Source organism: Zalophus californianus, chromosome 3 (assembly GCF_009762305.2).
Source record: "Zalophus californianus isolate mZalCal1 chromosome 3, mZalCal1.pri.v2, whole genome shotgun sequence".
NCBI lineage: Eukaryota > Metazoa > Chordata > Mammalia > Carnivora > Otariidae > Zalophus > Zalophus californianus.
The window spans coordinates 152,017,229-152,034,110 of NC_045597.1; the positions used below are offsets into that span (position 1 = coordinate 152,017,229).

At 39.9% G+C, this 16,882-nt stretch overlaps 2 protein-coding genes across 2 annotated transcripts in view; one reads left to right on the forward strand and one right to left on the reverse strand.

The window, feature by feature from the left end:
- GLS (glutaminase) overlaps nt 1-15,216 on the forward strand; it is an 82,527-nt gene extending 67,311 nt beyond the window's left edge. The window contains exons 15-18 of the mRNA XM_027588929.2: nt 8,319-8,380; nt 9,514-9,590; nt 9,677-9,740; nt 12,482-15,216. Of these exons, the coding sequence (XP_027444730.1) occupies nt 8,319-8,380; nt 9,514-9,590; nt 9,677-9,740; nt 12,482-12,638 (360 nt within the window). The 3' untranslated portion in view covers nt 12,639-15,216. The remainder of the gene's footprint in view (nt 1-8,318; nt 8,381-9,513; nt 9,591-9,676; nt 9,741-12,481) is intronic.
- The window catches only part of STAT1 (signal transducer and activator of transcription 1), a 47,585-nt gene continuing 39,055 nt past the window's right edge, over nt 8,353-16,882 (reverse strand). The window contains exon 24 of the transcript XR_003519048.2: nt 8,353-8,471. The gene's annotated coding sequence lies outside the window, so the exon portion shown is untranslated. The remainder of the gene's footprint in view (nt 8,472-16,882) is intronic.

Consider the following 16,882-nt stretch of genomic DNA (forward strand, 5'->3'; position numbering starts at 1 on the left):
CCAAGTTGAATGATTTGTTTTGTTTGTCTATTTTCTTTTCAATTAAAAACAAAATACCTTTGGCTAGCACCTCAATAGAAAATTAGTATTTCTGATTTCCCTAGGAACTGTTTCTTAGTTGCTATCTTCTGATTTTAGTCTTGGTATTGTATTGGTGAGGAAATCTCATTTCAGGTTTTGTTAGGAAATCTCTTGGCCCAGTAGATACTGCATAGTGGTCGAGAGCACTGACCCGAGCATCAGTCAGACTGAGCATGAGCTCTCCCTCTGTCGCTTACCAGCATTATTACTTTGCTCAAGTTAATTTAAATTCATTAGCCTTCAGTTTCTTGTCCTTTGAATAATAACAGACAGTAATACTTAAAGCACTTAGCTCAGTCCAGAGAGAGTAGGTGCTTCATATTAGCTATCTTTTTCTAAATAATGTATAATCTGAATGTTTGTCTTTTTGGGTTGTCAGATTTCTTTGATAAAGTCATGACTTCTTAATTTAAGAATGAGTAAAATTATTTCAGGTTAATCTATTCACTGAGAAATTTTGAAAATGGTATGTTTAGGAGAGTTTATTCTTTAATCAAGCAGAATGCAGTGTTTGGAGCTGCCATTTTGAGGTTATATTTTGTAAATGAAATTTCTATGCTCCTCTTTAGAGTAAAATTTACTATTCAATTTATTCCTCTCTATTAAAATTATTATATAAACACCTCCTGCATTAAAAATTTGGAAATGTTATGAAATTTCTGGACTGTTATTCCCTTAAAGGATTTTCTCTAATCCTCTGATCATTGTCAGTTTGGATTAATTTTGTCTATATATAGCAGATTAATAATTGTGTCCGAATAAGTCAATGGAAAAGCTTAGGAGCATGTAGCCTTGTACTCATCTTCCACTTTTTAATCACAAAAGTACTATAATTTTGTTTTTACATGTCCATATGATATTTATATGAATATTAAATAAGGAAAAGAGGAAATATCTTTGCTCACGTACGCATTGTGCAGGTTTATATTTCTACCCTTGTTGACAAGTAAGAGATTAATTTACATTTGATGACAACTTAAAATTTTTCTTTCGCTATACTATAATAGGTTTGTATTTTTTAATCTGACCTTAAGAAAAATATTTATGAAAGAAGGCTGAAAACTTATTTTCATTTAAAGGCTCAAAAAGGCCAAGTTGGCGTGAAGCTTTTAAAACAAAACTGGATCTGGAGTGATGATGGTTTATTTAACAGATGAAGAGTGTCTGTCCCATGGCAACAGATACCATAGCGAGCTGGAAATGAGAGAGTGGCTCACGTCAAACTAGAAGTGGTGAGAAGGGAAGGATGGTTTTTCAGTTTCCTGCTTTTTTTTTCTTTTCATTAAAGCCTTTCCAAAAGGGCTGCATTATTAGTCTTTGTATGAAGACAGAAACTAATGAGGAAAAACAAGGGTATCCCCAGTGTTGCAGTTGGTAACCGAGTTGGAAATAGAATCCTTGGAGTAAAGCTGATGAATCAGTCCTCCCTTCCTTCTTCCCTCTCTGTCTCTCTTCTCCGACCTTTCCCTCCCACCCTCCCCTCCTCCCTTTTCATATTTAGCAAAGGACCTTTATAGTTTAGAGGTAAATTGCCATTCCATCCTTTGGTTTTCTTCTGTCCTTTGGATAACAGTCTGAGGTCTGTTAAGGACTCACATCACCATGGTCTAGTTGTACAGAATTGAGAATGTAGCCCAGCTACATTACTGATTCATATGCTATATGACCTTGAGCTAAGGCCCTTAACCTCAGTGGTAGTAATAAATAAAATATACCTATAATTTTACAACCAGCCTATCAGAAATGTTTAAAAACAATTACAACTTTTTAAAATGTTGAATTTTTCAAGGTTGTTCACTATAGAAATGTAAAATGATATTATGTAGTTCTAATTGCTACTTGTACAGAATTAAGGCATTTGGGAGGAGACAAAGTCACACAATTCAACTTTTAAACAGGCTTAAAATGAATAGAATGATAGGATTGGAGAGTTAGGAATGTCTTATTTTAGAATTGTAAAATTGATAGACTCTCCAACTGCTTCTAGCTGTTTTGGAGAAAAAAGTACTATTTTGATATGCCAAGTATGCTAGTGTGAAATGAACTCATGTGAACTGTAACATTTTTGTCCTACTCTTGTCATGACTTTGTATAAATAAACTAACATCAGGTTGTCTGGTTCTGGCAGGTTGTGACACAGAGATTTGATAAGGAAAATGTAGTAGTACTGGAAAATGCAGCGTAAAGGGAAAGCTGGTTAACATTTAATTTATAAATTTTTAGTGGCTACCTGCCCAAGTGAAGTTTTTCTTTATAAACATCAGAGGCCTTCATTTATACGGGCTACTGTTGAACTATGTTATATTCCACTGCTTTATACTGAGGAGTGATTCATCACAACAGATGAATCTATCTCGACAGTCGCTGTTGACTCACTGTTTTCTACACTGGTCTTCTTGACAGGTATTTTAAAAGTAACATAACCCAAGTATCCATTGTGGAGTTAGGGGATTAAGCCTTGATCAATGGTTAGCACACCCACATCCTTATGTCAAACTAGATTATTTCAGGTTAATCTATTCACTGAGAAATTTATGGAGTTGCACGAGTCATCTCAGAGGGTGTCCTTGTCCTTCAGTTTGGTTTATGATGCTCGTCATTCCAGAGGGTGTGCCAGTGTAGCTGGGAATGCTTGTGGAACTCTTTTAACAAGACCAGGAAGTAGACTGTCCCTAAATGAAATAACCCTCCGTCTGCTGTCTCAAAACTGTTAAGCTGTTCCATTTTCTTTCTTGGCATTCTACTCATAGCTCATTTTGTGATTTATGCAAACCTTAAAAATATAGGTGGCTATTCACTGGAGTAAACGTGGTTTTAACTTTAAATGGTGCCAGTGCCTGTGCGCCCCCCCTAGTGTTTTTTTGTCTAGAAGTGAATGGTACTCATTTTGTGATCAAGCTCCTTCTTGTCTTGATCTATGACTTGGACTAAATTCAGCCCTGCAGCTAGCTTGTTTTCATGGGAAGAATTCTAAGCTTCCATGTTACCCTCTAATAATTTTTTTTAAAGGCAAGCTAGTATTTGTTTCCCCTGATACCACAGAGCTTTTGTACATTACAGTTTTCTGATTTTTTTTCTCATTTTGTGTTTCTCTCTCTGAGCTGAAACATGCTTGTGAATAAAGTATTATTATACTCTTAATGAACTGATTATATTCTAAAACCAGCCACTCTTGGGCCTTATTTAATAAGGAGTTTTAGAACTTTGGAAATATTGAATAATTAAGTGACACATACAATATATAAAAAAAATCTCTTCAAACTAGCTTGGTCTAAATTCAGAATTTTAAAAAGGGGAGTTCATGCATGCAGTCACTGAAAATCATCAAGGATTTATTGCTCAAAAGGACTAATATGCTTTAACGAATAAGAACTATGGGTAGTTAATATATTAGTGGTATCCGTGTTGGAACTCTGGATTTCTCTTGAGTGGTAGAGGAGATAAGATACATAAGTAAATCTGCCATAGGTGATAGTGCCGTGATGAGGGAAATGTCGGAGAAAGAGATGAGTTCTGATTGAAGAGATTGGAGTAGAGCTCATAGACAGGGGCTATGAATAACACTGCAGTGGAAAACGGGTGGAGAAATGATGCTTTCCGGCAATAGAAAGTGTGTACTATGGCTTAGTAGGAGCAAAAGGTACATTCAGGGTTGTAGTGGGAGATACAGGGTCTGATTGATGACTCCGTGGCACGTGCTGTCACAGAACACCACGCAGGCAACTGGCGGCAAGTTACATGGAGAGTGACTGCTGGATGAGATGCCTGAAGAAGTGTGGTAGCAAAGAAGGGGCTTCCAGAGGTTTTCCGGCTGGCCCTTGAAGGAACGGAAGGGTTTGATTAGGAATCTAGAGGTAGGAGAAAAAGGAGCATTGACACAAAGATAAAAACAAGAGCAGTAAGTAAGACCAGTTTTGTTCTGTGGAGGTTGAGAGAGCAAAGGGAGTTAGCCAGAGTGAAGAATCTTGAGTGCAAGATTAAAGAATTTAAATTTTATCAAAAATGATTTGGGGATTTTTTTGACACTCCCATGCTGAGAAACCTTTAATGATCAGAGCAATATTTTGAGAAGATTAGAAATATATGGGAAAGTTTTGGTGGGTGGAAGGACCAGAAGTAGAGGCACCAGTGGGGAGGACTGAACAAATTTGGTAGTGATACTTGAAGTAAAAGCTAAAGGAGGTAGAAGAATTAATAATGATGACAGTTTAGTCCCCCAAGTGGTGCTGGTAACAATTTGAATATTTGATGCTTTGGGAGAGACTATTGATTTAGTCAGTAAACATATTCTTTTAATTTCAGTATAATTGATGTATAACAGTGAGTGAGTCTAAGGTGTACACTGTGTTGATTGGAGTCAACGCATATTTAATGAGCACTTGTTATGTGTGGTAGGCACTGGGGTTATAATGGAGTAAAAATAAGGTTTCTGCCCCACATGGAACTTATATTTAATGGGGGAAAGAGACAAGAAACAAATTTAAATATATCTATATAAAAAATCAGATATATAATGTGAAATATCATATATATGATGTCAGATAATGATAAGTACTCTGAAGAGAAAAATCAAGGTAAGGGATAAGGAATGATGAAAAAGAGGTCAGTATTCTAGAATATGTGAGATAACATTTGAGTAGAGACCTGAATGAAATGAGGGCAGGAGCCTCACTATCTGGGGAAGGCGCATCCCCGGCCAGCACAGCCAGGGTAGGTCCGAAGATGGCAAGGAGCCCACCTGGCTGGTGGGGAGCTGCAAGGGGCCGAGTGATAGGGCACGAGATGCACGATGTAACTGGGGAGTAAGGCATTTAGTGTTCTGAAAGCCATGGTAAAGAGTCTTAATTTTAGTATGATGGGGAGTCCCTGGGAGTGCTAGGACCTATGTTTTCAAAAGATCCCTGTGGCAGCAGAGTTGGTTGAGAGGAATGAACAGTTAGGAGGCAATGGCAGTCCTCCAGGTGAGATAAGGTGAGTCTAGGGTGATATAACTGGAGGTGGTGAGAAGTGGTGGGATTCCAAGTACGTTTTGGAGGTAGAGCAGATGTGTTGATGAGCTAGACGTGGTTGTGAGAAACAGAATCAAGGAATATCACCAGGCTCTATTTGGTAGGTTTGTGTGATAGAAAAAAGCTAGTTCTGCCTTGGCATAAGTAGACCCTGTCAGCACGTTTGTATGAGGAAGTCTCTCTTCCTCACATCAGATGTACTTGAGCACTGGACGCCACAGCAGGGTGAGAGGAGCATGGGTTGGGTACCCCTACGTGGCCAGGCATCCTTGAGGAGGGCTCAACCGGTGCAGTCAAATGTGGCAGCCCTGGATGATAACTTGGCTTTTGGCCTGAGCAACTGGGTGAATTGTAGGGTCATCCTCAAATGAGGGAGACCGGAAGAGGAACTAACTGGGGTTGGGCGGTGGAAATCAAGTTCTATTTTGTGTGTAAGTCTGAGATGCCTGTTGAGCATTCTAGAGGCAATGTCAGGTAGGCAGATGGATATGGACTTTTGGTGCGGAGCCATCAGAGCTGCAGAGAGGCTTTCTATTTTTGAGTTTGAAGTGGCAGCATGACGAGCAAGTGGAGCTGTTGAGTTAAGGCTCAGGAACAAAGATTTGGATTAAAGATGCAGATTGGGAAATCACTCTGGCAAAAGGAATGTATGAGACCTTTGAGGAAAATTAGCCTCTAAAAGATGGAGACTGCCTTTGGTGTATTCTTAAGCAGTGGGAATTGGGGGATGATTCTGCACAGCAAAGCAGAGGAAGATCTGGGTAATCAGCACTGTGGAAGCCAAGGAGTAAGAAGGCAAGACTTGGTGGGGAGGTCCTCAAGGAGCAGGACTTGGGAAGGCCACTGGAGCTTTTGAGAGTAGACGTAATAGTGGGGGAGGAGGCAATACAAGCTACCTTCAGAAAATACACGCCGAGAGAGGGTAGCAGCAGGGTTATATGTTGGTTTTTCAAAACAGGTTGAAGTTGTATCCATATTAAGGGAGAAATAGGGTTCCAGTGAAGGAGGGAAAGGGTGAAGGTGCTGGAAACAAGGAGCAAGTTTAGGTGATTGGGAGGATATATGTTTAAAGGAATCGGTAAAGAAGTTAGTCTCAGAAGTGAAAAAGGATAGATGTGTTTTGCTTTGAAGTTTGGAGAGAAAGAAGGGAGAACAGCTATTAGAAGTAGATTTTTTGTGTAACGGAGGGAGAAGTGAGAACAGTTATCTAAGTACAGCTGTGGTCAGGGTCATCTGCTTTGGGGGCACCACTGCTATTGAAGGCCTGAAGACAGAGCAAAAGGGAATCAATAAGAAAAAAAAATTGTCAAGAAATTATGAGAGACCTGCTGGAAATATGAAGAATAATTTGTAATAGCCCATCAGTATTTTTTCTGTGGGCCCAAGAGCACAAAGGGAATTGGGGATTCCAATTGGATCCAGTTAAAAAAGGGGGGGGCACTTGGAACAGTAGTTTATAACCCAGAAGAATGCCTATCAAAATCACCTGGAGACATTTTTCAAAAGGCTGTTTTTCCTAAAATGTGTCAAACTGAGTTGTGGGATTAGGACAATTGGAAATGGGAGGAGAGATGTTTCTGTATACTTTTAGAACATTCTCTTTGATTCTGTGATGCTTTCCCCTCCACTTCCAGGGAGAACACTGTTCTGGATTTAGGATTAGCAGGAGACCGACTACAGGGCCACAGGCTGGGCAGGAGCAGTAAGGGCAGCTTGGAAGGCAAGCTAATGCACTGAAGGAATAAGAGGAAGGTTTTTTGGAGTAATGTCAACAGTAACAGTAAAATTTGGGGGGTGTGTTCAGCTGGTTCCTGTATTGCAGAACTTTACAGAGCCTTTCATGGGCCCATGAATTTCCAAGAAGTGGATTTAATATTTTAAGAAAATGCCTGACTATAGGACCCTTTTTACCCCACAGATCCTCTGTGCACAGTTTCTAGAGAACAGATTGTGAAAATCCTGACCTAGAGAAGTCCAGAGATGGCTAGTTCCAGTTTGATTTAAAAGGAAAGCCACAGAGAGCGCCTGGGTGGCTCAGTTGGTTAAGCGACTGCCTTTGGCTCAGGTCATGATCCTGGAGTCCTGGGATTGAGTCCCGCATCGGGCTCCCTGCTGAGCAGGGAGTCGGCTTCTCCCTCTGACCCTCCCCCCTCTCATGCTCTATCTCATTCTCTCTCTCAAATAAATAAATATTTTTTTTTTAAAAAAGGGAAGCCATTGTGGAAAGGGGAGAGGTCCAGGGTAAGCTCTTGAAAGCGCAGCTCCCAGGCCCACGGCTTTGTTGGTAGATAGCTGGGTTACTTTCCATCCCTCCGATTCAACTCCTGTTTTCTACCATTGAGTCCAGTGTCAGTTGGATCATCAATATGAATATTGAAGTTGCAAAAGATGGAAGTGGGAATTTATGAAGTATTTACATTGTGTGTTCAACAGTTTCTCAAAAACAGGGTTGGAGAAAGTCTCTATGAAAGCAAGCCAAAATCTAATGACCTTTTAGGATAACTAGCCTTTTCCTTAATTGTAAGGACAAGCAAGTGGGTAACTGTCAAAAGAAGATGTACTTTGAAGTCTTGAAGCACTCATTAGCAGTGACTTAAAATCTGGGGAGTTTACCCACCTTTTGAGCAGAGGCAGCGTCCTAGGCTCTGAGAATGCTACAGTTTATACTACCTGGGCATTGACTTGACTGTCTTTCCAGGGGAGTATAGTCGTTAAGTTTAAGGTGATTAATACTGAATATTGTCTCCTAGGATTTCCAGAGAAGCCGGTGATTGGTGATTGGTGAGGACAGTGATTGCTGGCAGGGATTAAACACTTATATAGCATGATTAATTTTTAACAAAGATGTGATGTGAACTGTATGAGTATAAAAGTCCACTCTCACGGTACTGAGACAAACCAAATTAGAAGGGTTCTAAACAATTTTCATTTGCCCCAACTATGTGTGTTTCACAGGTCCCAAATTTCCACTTTTGTGCCAATATCATTCCACTTCCTCCTTCATGTGGCTTATCTTTATTGATGAATTTTCTCTCCTAACCCTCTATTTCAAAAAAAAAAAAAAAAATCGTGTGTGTGTGCTTTTTGGTGATAGAAGTGTATTTGTGGTAACTTTGTGCACGTGACGCAGCTGAAGAGTTCAGAGCACATGGAGATCACTTACCGGTGATAGTAGCACATTCTATTTATTTTCCCCCCGTGGATGCCTGAACTCTCTTTTCTTCACAGGTGAAGTCAGTGATAAACCTTTTGTTTGCCGCGTATACTGGAGATGTGTCTGCACTTCGAAGGTGTGTTAACACGGTGGCGTATGGCTCAGCATATGGTTTACAGAAGTTTATGAAGTTGCTTCTGGGCAGATGGCCATTTTTTAAGGCTGATCTAATAAAAATGACCCAAACAAATTTATATTAAATCCCCCCACTTCCAGTGCCTTAGGCTTCCTATGCAGTCTTGTCCTTTTCTACCTCCTAAAAAGCCCAGACCTCTGTTCTCTCAAGTGTAACTGTTCAACTAATCTGGCTGATTAGTGCTTTATTGGAGTTGAATGATGCTTTCTCAGTCCCCTTCTTCCCTCCCCTTCCCACATTTGGGGGTGAAGAGGGAGTGAAAATGGGCATTTAGTGTTCCGTAGATCACCAGGGTTAGAAAGGTTGTTTATCACTGCACACTTAACATAAGATCTCTTGTACAGAGTAGCAACTGAATTTTAACATGGAAAAATATTTATGCTTAATTTCTACTTTGTCTTCCAGTCTGATTAGTATTTATATCAACAGTATTGTATTATAAACTTCAAAGTTCCTAGGAGACTAGATCTTAATTGTTCTCACCAGAAAAAAAATAATTACATGATGTGATAGAAGGGTTAGCTAGAACTACTGTGGCAGTCATACTGCAGTATATGAATGTATCAAATCCAGCATGTTGTACACCTTAAACTTCCCTTATGTTCTATGCCAATTTTATCTCAGTAAAACAATGTGTACTTTAAAAAAATTTTTTTAAGTTTCCTGATTAGTACTTGTAAACTGTACACTATAAAATGTTACAGAATGGAAGCCTTAGTAAAAACATTTAACTTTAGTAGTAGGTATTAGTTTCTTGCCCTTCTGAGGCACAAACTTTGGTATGCCACTATCCTTGAGTTTTGAACAATAATGTAATGAAGCTGAATTCTGTGAGAGTTGGTGAACATTTCCTTTTACCCTTAGCTTTCCTTACAAAGCTAAGGAAAAGAGGGGAGGTGGCATTTACCCAGGAAGCCTGTGAACTGGTTGAACATGCTCTCAAGTTCCCATTAGTGAGCCCAATAAAGGATGGCACTTACTTGTCTCACAAGAGCTTAGAATGATGGGATAAATGTTATAAGGGTGAATGACATTTTATAGATCATGAATAGCTTATTCTTACACATTTTCAGATTTGCTCTGTCAGCCATGGACATGGAACAGCGAGACTATGACTCTAGAACAGCACTCCATGTAGCTGCTGCAGAGGGTAATATATGAACCATTTATCTTTTTTTTTTTCCAGACGTAACTTCTACTTGATACTAAAATCTGCCTGTTTTGTTTTGGATACAGGTCATGTTGAAGTTGTTAAATTTTTGCTGGAAGCGTGCAAAGTAAACCCTTTCCCCAAAGACAGGTGAGCACTTATGTTACCTTCTACCATGTAATTGGTGAGTCTGTGTTTTATTATACAGGGCTATAATATTTAAGTTGATGGTATATTTAAACCCACCATGTATATATTGGAGACATTCTTCAACTTGCTATGGTACCTTACAAAGGCAACAAACAAAAACCTTGTTTCTGCTAGGTTGATCATTCTCTCTCCCATATCTTACCTCTCATCTAAGGATGGTCTCTTATTCAGAATTTTTCGGGTTAGTCTGTTAGTCAATACACTGTATAAAGAAAACAGTGCTTTGTGTTGGAAAAGAAGAAATAGGAATTTTGTCCTTGGGGGCTTTTAACTTCAGAGGGTGGACAAGATAAACATTTATAGGAGCATATTAAAAATGTGTAAGAAAATTACTGTCACAGAACGCTGAAATGAATATATTAGATTTTCTTGAAATTCCTAGTTTTGGTTGGTGTCAGTTTTAGAAGGCTCTGTGGAGTTGAATTTTAATCAGTGCTTTGGGGAAGAGATAAGATTTGAAGGTACAGAAAGGAGAGAAGGGTGCTCTGTCTGCGGTGGGAGAAATCTGCCTGGAATATATTTTGCTTCTCTCCTCTCTTTCCTGGTCCACATGGCAAACCACCTTTCCTCTTGAAGTAAATGCTTTCCACAGAGTGGCCAGTCACAGGAAGCTTCAGAGTGCAGCTGTACTACATACATTATATATATAAAGTCAGCTCTGTGCTCACACACTTGCGCAACATGTACCTGGAGTTCTGTAACGGAATGAGTCAATAATGAGAATAAAGGCTAAGAATTGAAGGAAAAAATGCTTGATAGAGAGGTTTGAGAAGTATGATTAGGAGTTTTGGATTGGATATTTGAGGACTGTATTATAAATTTGGGGCAAGTTGATTATTCTCTAGCTATTAGATCTTGGTTTCACTGTTTTTTAAATTAGAAGTTTGGGTTTTATTAGTTCAAGCTGCTTGCAAGAAATGCAGAAAAGTTATGATGTGTCTGAAAATTGTTAGTGTTGTAAGTATGGTAACACTTTGGTTATTTCATCATGACCTTTACTGGCAATATTTTAAAACCTCATGTTAAGAGGGACAATCCTCCCTTTTATCCCCAAATATAATGTTCACACCAGCTCTTTCTAGAGCAAGAAACTGATGAGAGTTTTCCCCCCACCCAATCTTGTGCCCTGTGTTTATAATGCCAACTAAAACACTATTTAACACAAGCTGGAAACATTTACTGTGCTATTTTATCCTTTATATCTAAAGATTGAAGTGTTTTGTTTTTTGCCCTACATTGGCCTCTAGGAATGTGGAAGTAGGCATACCCATCTGATAGGCAGGAGTTAGCTAAATAACTAACTTGGTAACTGGGTATTCAACTACTCTAGAATATAAGCTAAACCAAGACAACTCTTCTCTCCATTTCATAGAGTCACTGTCCCCTCAAATTATAAAACAGGTTTGAGTGAATGTAGTGTATTCTTTAAAGTTGACAGTTTGTATTATTTCATGGAGGAAGAGTTGTCAAAAATGTAACTTGCAGTTAACATTCAGTTGTTCCAGAAAGACACATAATTATTTGCTGTAGATGCCTGAACAGTCCCCCTCCCCCACCTCCCAGTTTAAGGCCACCAACTCCCTAAATTAATGAAGGCCAGTGTGGAAAAGGAGCTGTTTTTGGAGAAACACGAAGATACATGTAAAATGTTACTTACCTGATTTTGAAAATGAGGATTACAAAATTTTATCCAAAAATATTTTTTTGAGACTATTCAGAAAACCTTTCGGTTCCATAATGTGACCCCATTAAGGAGGTAAAAGGTTTAAGACAGAGCTGCAAAGAAATGGCAAGAAGGAAAACCAGAAGGTTGGGAGAGTAGCACATGACAAAGTGGGAGGCTGAGTGCCTGGCAGCCATGGAGAAGTTCAGTGGAGAGCGAGGAAGAGAGACTCAAGAGTTTGTCAAGTATTAGGGGACTGATTCTCATACTCTCATTTACTTGTGTTGTGAGTTTCACAGTATTATCTCTTCTTTCCAAAGGCTATTGAGCTGGTTAATCACTGCTGGCAACTCTTTCTCTTATCTTCAGTCTTCACCTCTCCCACTGAGGAGTGCACCCCAGAAACACACTTAAAATGGAAAGTGTCGTTACTGTTCTGGTGGCACAGTGGTCCATTTGAGCCCCTGGGTTCCCATCCTTACCAGAGATGAGGACAATGTCAATCCCTCTGGGGCCGATGCCGCTCCTCCAGTGTGTTTCTGGGCCCTAATGAGGTCACAGTCATTTCCAGACTTCCGAGATTTGTCATGATTTTGAATTGACAGGAACACAAATTTTCAGTCCAAGGATAGGGTGATGGGTGTTATATACCTGACTTTTCCTTGGACATTTTATTTAGGGAGCGATCCTGTGGGCTTTTCATGAAATTAAACTTCCAGCATCCTGGAGGAGTCCACTCTATCTGTCGACACTAGAACTTCCCCTCCATATGTACTTAGATATGTGAACAAGATCCATTTGTAGAAGATCGCTTTCCCTTCCTCCCTATATCTCAAGTGGCCCGTGAGACCACTTTTTGAATTATGAATCCCTGTGTCTCAATTTTTACTTGTAACATTGCTGAAATGGCCAAATTTGAATGGCCCTTAAGCCTGCATTTAGCATCTAGGAACGCTGGATTATCATCTTTGTACAGAGATTATCTAATGACCCAGGCCATGTTGTGCTACCCATTTAGGTGGAATAACACCCCCATGGACGAAGCGCTGCACTTTGGACACCACGATGTATTTAAAATCCTCCAAGAATACCAAGTCCAGTACACGCCTCAAGGAGATTCCGACAATGGAAAAGAAAATCAAACGGTCCATAAGAATCTTGATGGATTGTTATAATGGTCTTAAGCCCCAAATATAAATCACTTACCTATTTAATTGTGGAAAATGATTATGAAGAACATGTGTATTTCTATCTGGTAGTGATGTATATTTTACAACATTTGTCATTTCAGTGTTACTGGAGTTTTCTTCATTGTACACACAGGACAAATCTGATCTCTTTGGGAAAAAATAGAAATAAAACAATCTCCCTCCATAATGTGAGCAATATTTACCTCGTGCATTGTATAATTTGATGTAAAAGAAATAGTTACCAATGCTAGCTTAACTGTGTGGTCTTCAGGATTTATTTTTGTGTGTTCTGTGAATTTTCAATTTATATTATGAACTTAGGCATTTATAAATTAAGTTCTGTTGTACAGTCTGTCCAGATGGGTCAAGGCTGCCTTCAGAAGCAAAAAGAGTGTGGTTTTTCAGGACTTCAAGTGTAGATTTAGTTTGAGTGTCCGAACAACTATATGCACTTAGGGTTATGTGTTTTAAATGTCTCCCATCACTCTAGCTTCATGGCGTGACTCTTTAAAAATTAAAATAGTTAACAACTGTTAGTAGCATAGACCAATTCTGATTAGACTTTATCAGGGAATCTGTTTAAGATATGTTTGGTGACCAAAATATATATGTGAATGTAGTTATATAATACTTTTGAAAAAAAAATTCCGTTTTCTATATCCCCCTTAGTCCAGCTTCTCTTCCCAGACATTTAGCTATTTGCCTCTTTGCTTTAGCTGGGAATGTGGGTGCTGGCACACTATGCAGTTTTCATGTTTTCCACCGAAAGTCAGAAAATGCCTCACATATCTGGCATCCGAGATACAACTAGGCCATTTGTCTACAGGCGATGAACCAGACAAATTACTAAGCTAAGTACAAATTAGTCAAATTCATCAACCTAAAAAAGGAAGGGATGTGCTGCCGCAGCTCTTTAAAATATGTTTCAGTTTCCAGGATAAAAATGAGGATAAATTCAGATCAACGCTCTAAGCTACCAAAGTTATTATGATGGTATGGGAACTGTTACACTTAACCTTTATTTTTAAGCCTGTAATTAAAGGCATCAAGATATTTGTTCTATTTGGGGGACTGCGAGATCATTCCAGTTTTCTCCTCATTCTCTACTGTGTAATTGTTGGTGGACTCTATAGTTTAACAAGAAGAAAAGGCCACCTCATTTTAAATTGAGACCCAGTGTCTGTCTTGGGGAGGAACTGCACCTACGCTTTATCCTATCATACCTCAGAGGTAACGGGGTTTGCTAATGAGGCTTTCTGATACTAAGCACACACACAGGCACATACACACACAAGTGGGCTTTTTTGAAGTCCTTTTTAGCCAAATGAGCAAAATCCTCAACTACAGGAATGCTAGCTGTTATAATGTAGCAAATTCAGCAAGTTCTTTTTTTTTTTTCCTTTTCTATCAGCACATACTGCTGCTTCCAACCTTTATCATGCCTAAGGGCCCCTTTCCCCTTCTAGCAGCCTCCAAATGTTTAGATTTTTGCTTCCAGTCGAAGTCAGTGGCTTCAGCCATTGCCCTGTTTCCTAGACAGCACCTCCTTTGGAGGAACCATGGCCAGTGTTCCTTAACTGAGCCCCATCAGGCATGAAGCCATGCCCACGTGTGCACTTCTGTGGGGAATACGGTGGGTGGGCACCTGGCCCTGCCGCTGTGCTTCTGCCCCACAGATCTCTCTAGCTATGCAGACAGGTAGTATTTGCAAAATGCTGTAGAGGAACTGCACTATCCCCGCAGATTATATGTGGTAGATGTTCTTTAGCTGAAATCAACTGAAATAACTTCGCTCACACAGCAGCTTGCTTTTTGTGACGAAAATGAAACATTAAGATGATTGATTCCATTGTGTGGCTTAAAGGTTACCAACAATTTTGAGGCTTTAATGAAAAGAGGTTCTAACTGTTGTTTGGAAACAAAGAGAGTTTTCATCTTTTTTGTCAGATCAAAAGTATTTTGTAAAATCTTTGTGGTTTAGTCAAATGTGCCCTTATTTACCCATGAGGTTATTTATGACTACGCTGGTTCCTGCTCTGGCTGTTTGCTGTCGGCTGGTAATAACAAGTACACTTGGTTTCAGTGCTTTTGACTGTGCTGTTAACTGCTGCCATCAGTATACTCCAAAGATCTGTTTTGGCTTTAGGATCATTAAGTGCTTTTTCTGTACCATGAGAGCTCTCTGTGGTCATGTTTATTTAAAGCTTCGTATATATTGCTGTTTTTGGTGGTCTCAATTCTAATGATCTCATTTTGGGGTGCAATGTGCTGTGTCCCACTACTGCCCCACACTGCCCTTTAGCTGTAGAGCTGGATTTGCTGTCGACCATTTGATGCTGTTGTTTGTCGGGTGGGGACTGAATGACCCAATGCTGGATTTAGATTCTTCCTGGGGATTGTACAGCTATGAATGTATTTGCTTCCAGAACCTCCCAAAGTTGAATCTAATCTTAAAACTATAAGTTGTAAGTATTCTGAAATTGGGAAATATTTATTTTAAATGAAATCAGGTAGTGTTGCTTTTTACAGCATAATAAATACATGTATCCAAAAAAAAAAAAAACCTGTAAAAAATGAATTTTTTAAAACCACTAAGGATTTCTTACATCACTGGGTTGGGAACTCTGCTGAGCATACAGACTGTATCTAGTTGGTTCAAATCAATTTCTCATGCCTCCTCTGAGCCAGGTACTATGCAGGGCGGCAGCTGGGGTTATCACAATGAGAGGACGATCCTGTAAGGAGTTCATCCTTGAGGGTGGAAGGATGGACAGGCATGTTTCCAGTGCTCTAGAAGTGAACACTATCATTTTGCAGTTAGGACACACTCAGTATCTGTAGAATTCAATCATTAAACATGTCCTTCACTAGGAGGGGTTCTAACCTCCTTTAAGGAGAAGAGAGGTGGTTTTCACTAGCAGCCTCCAAATGTTTAGATTTTTGCTTCCAGTCGAAGTCAGTGGCTTCAGCCATTGCCCTGTTTCCTAGACAGCACCTATTTAGGGAGCCGAATCTAGTACCGCCACACTAGGGTCTGAGTAGGACAAGCTGGGTATATGGAATGGCATTCGCTTCCAAGGCCAGAAACCCCTGGTCTACAGGGTTAGGCTTAGTGTGTGGTTTTCTAACCATAGAGATGGTATGAGAATACCATGACTGCCGTTTTCAACTATCGAAGTTGTTTGTCACAAAGTAATTTGCTTTGCAATAGTAGTTAGATGATGTGAATCATCCGCGTTACCGACATTTTAGGACTGAAAGAGACATCAGACATCGCTAATCTAATCCCACTCTCATAGATGAAGCTGAGACCCAAGAGTGGGCTGTGATACAGAACTCTCAGTCTCATGTTCTTTGCATCCTACCACACTGTGCCCACTATGGACAGAAAACTGGGCGAGTTGCAAATTAGCTAAAACCTGTCTGTGTGTGGAGTTTTAAAGACAAGTGTAAGTGCTACAGTGTTCAGCCTTGCAGAGCTCACCAGGAGCTATGGTATATACGTTCCCACATAGAGGCAGCACACAGTACAGGGGAGACGAACAGATGAGTGACACCAAATATGGAAGCATTAAATTATCTTATCCTTGATACAACATGAGCGTCTTAGTTTTGCGGGATTGTTTACAAGGGCTGGGTAATCTTCCTAATTTCACTTACTAACCTTCATAGTAAAATGAGTAAATTCATGAATCACAGACTAGCTAGCACAGGGAAGCAGCCCATGAATGTGTTAGGTGGCACTTTAAAAGGGGCTTTTTGGGGAAGGGGTATTTTATAGTTATATAAAGAAAGGATGTGATTACTAGAAGTTCCGGGAAGGGTGTGTTTTGGGATGGGAAGGATTAGAAAATTAAATCAGTTATTACACAGGGGCAAAGACTGGACACTTTATTTCTATTCTGGAGCCTGAACCTGATGCCAGGCCTCCATGCACCCCAGCCTTGCCCCTAGCTGCCTCTCCACGTGTTTGTGGTTTTTTTTTTTTTTAAGATTTTTATTTATTTGAGAGAGAGACAGAGAGAGCACAAGCAGGGGCAGAGGGAGAAGCAGACTCCCTGCTGAGCAGGGAGCCCGATGTGGGGCTTGATCCCAGGACCATGACCTGAGCCGAAGGCAGATGCTTAACTGACTGAGCCACCCAGGCGCCCCTCTCCACTTGTCTTTTAAAGAGCCTACTAGAATTGAGTCCAACAAGCACTCATAATAACAAAAAGAAACTGCTTCAT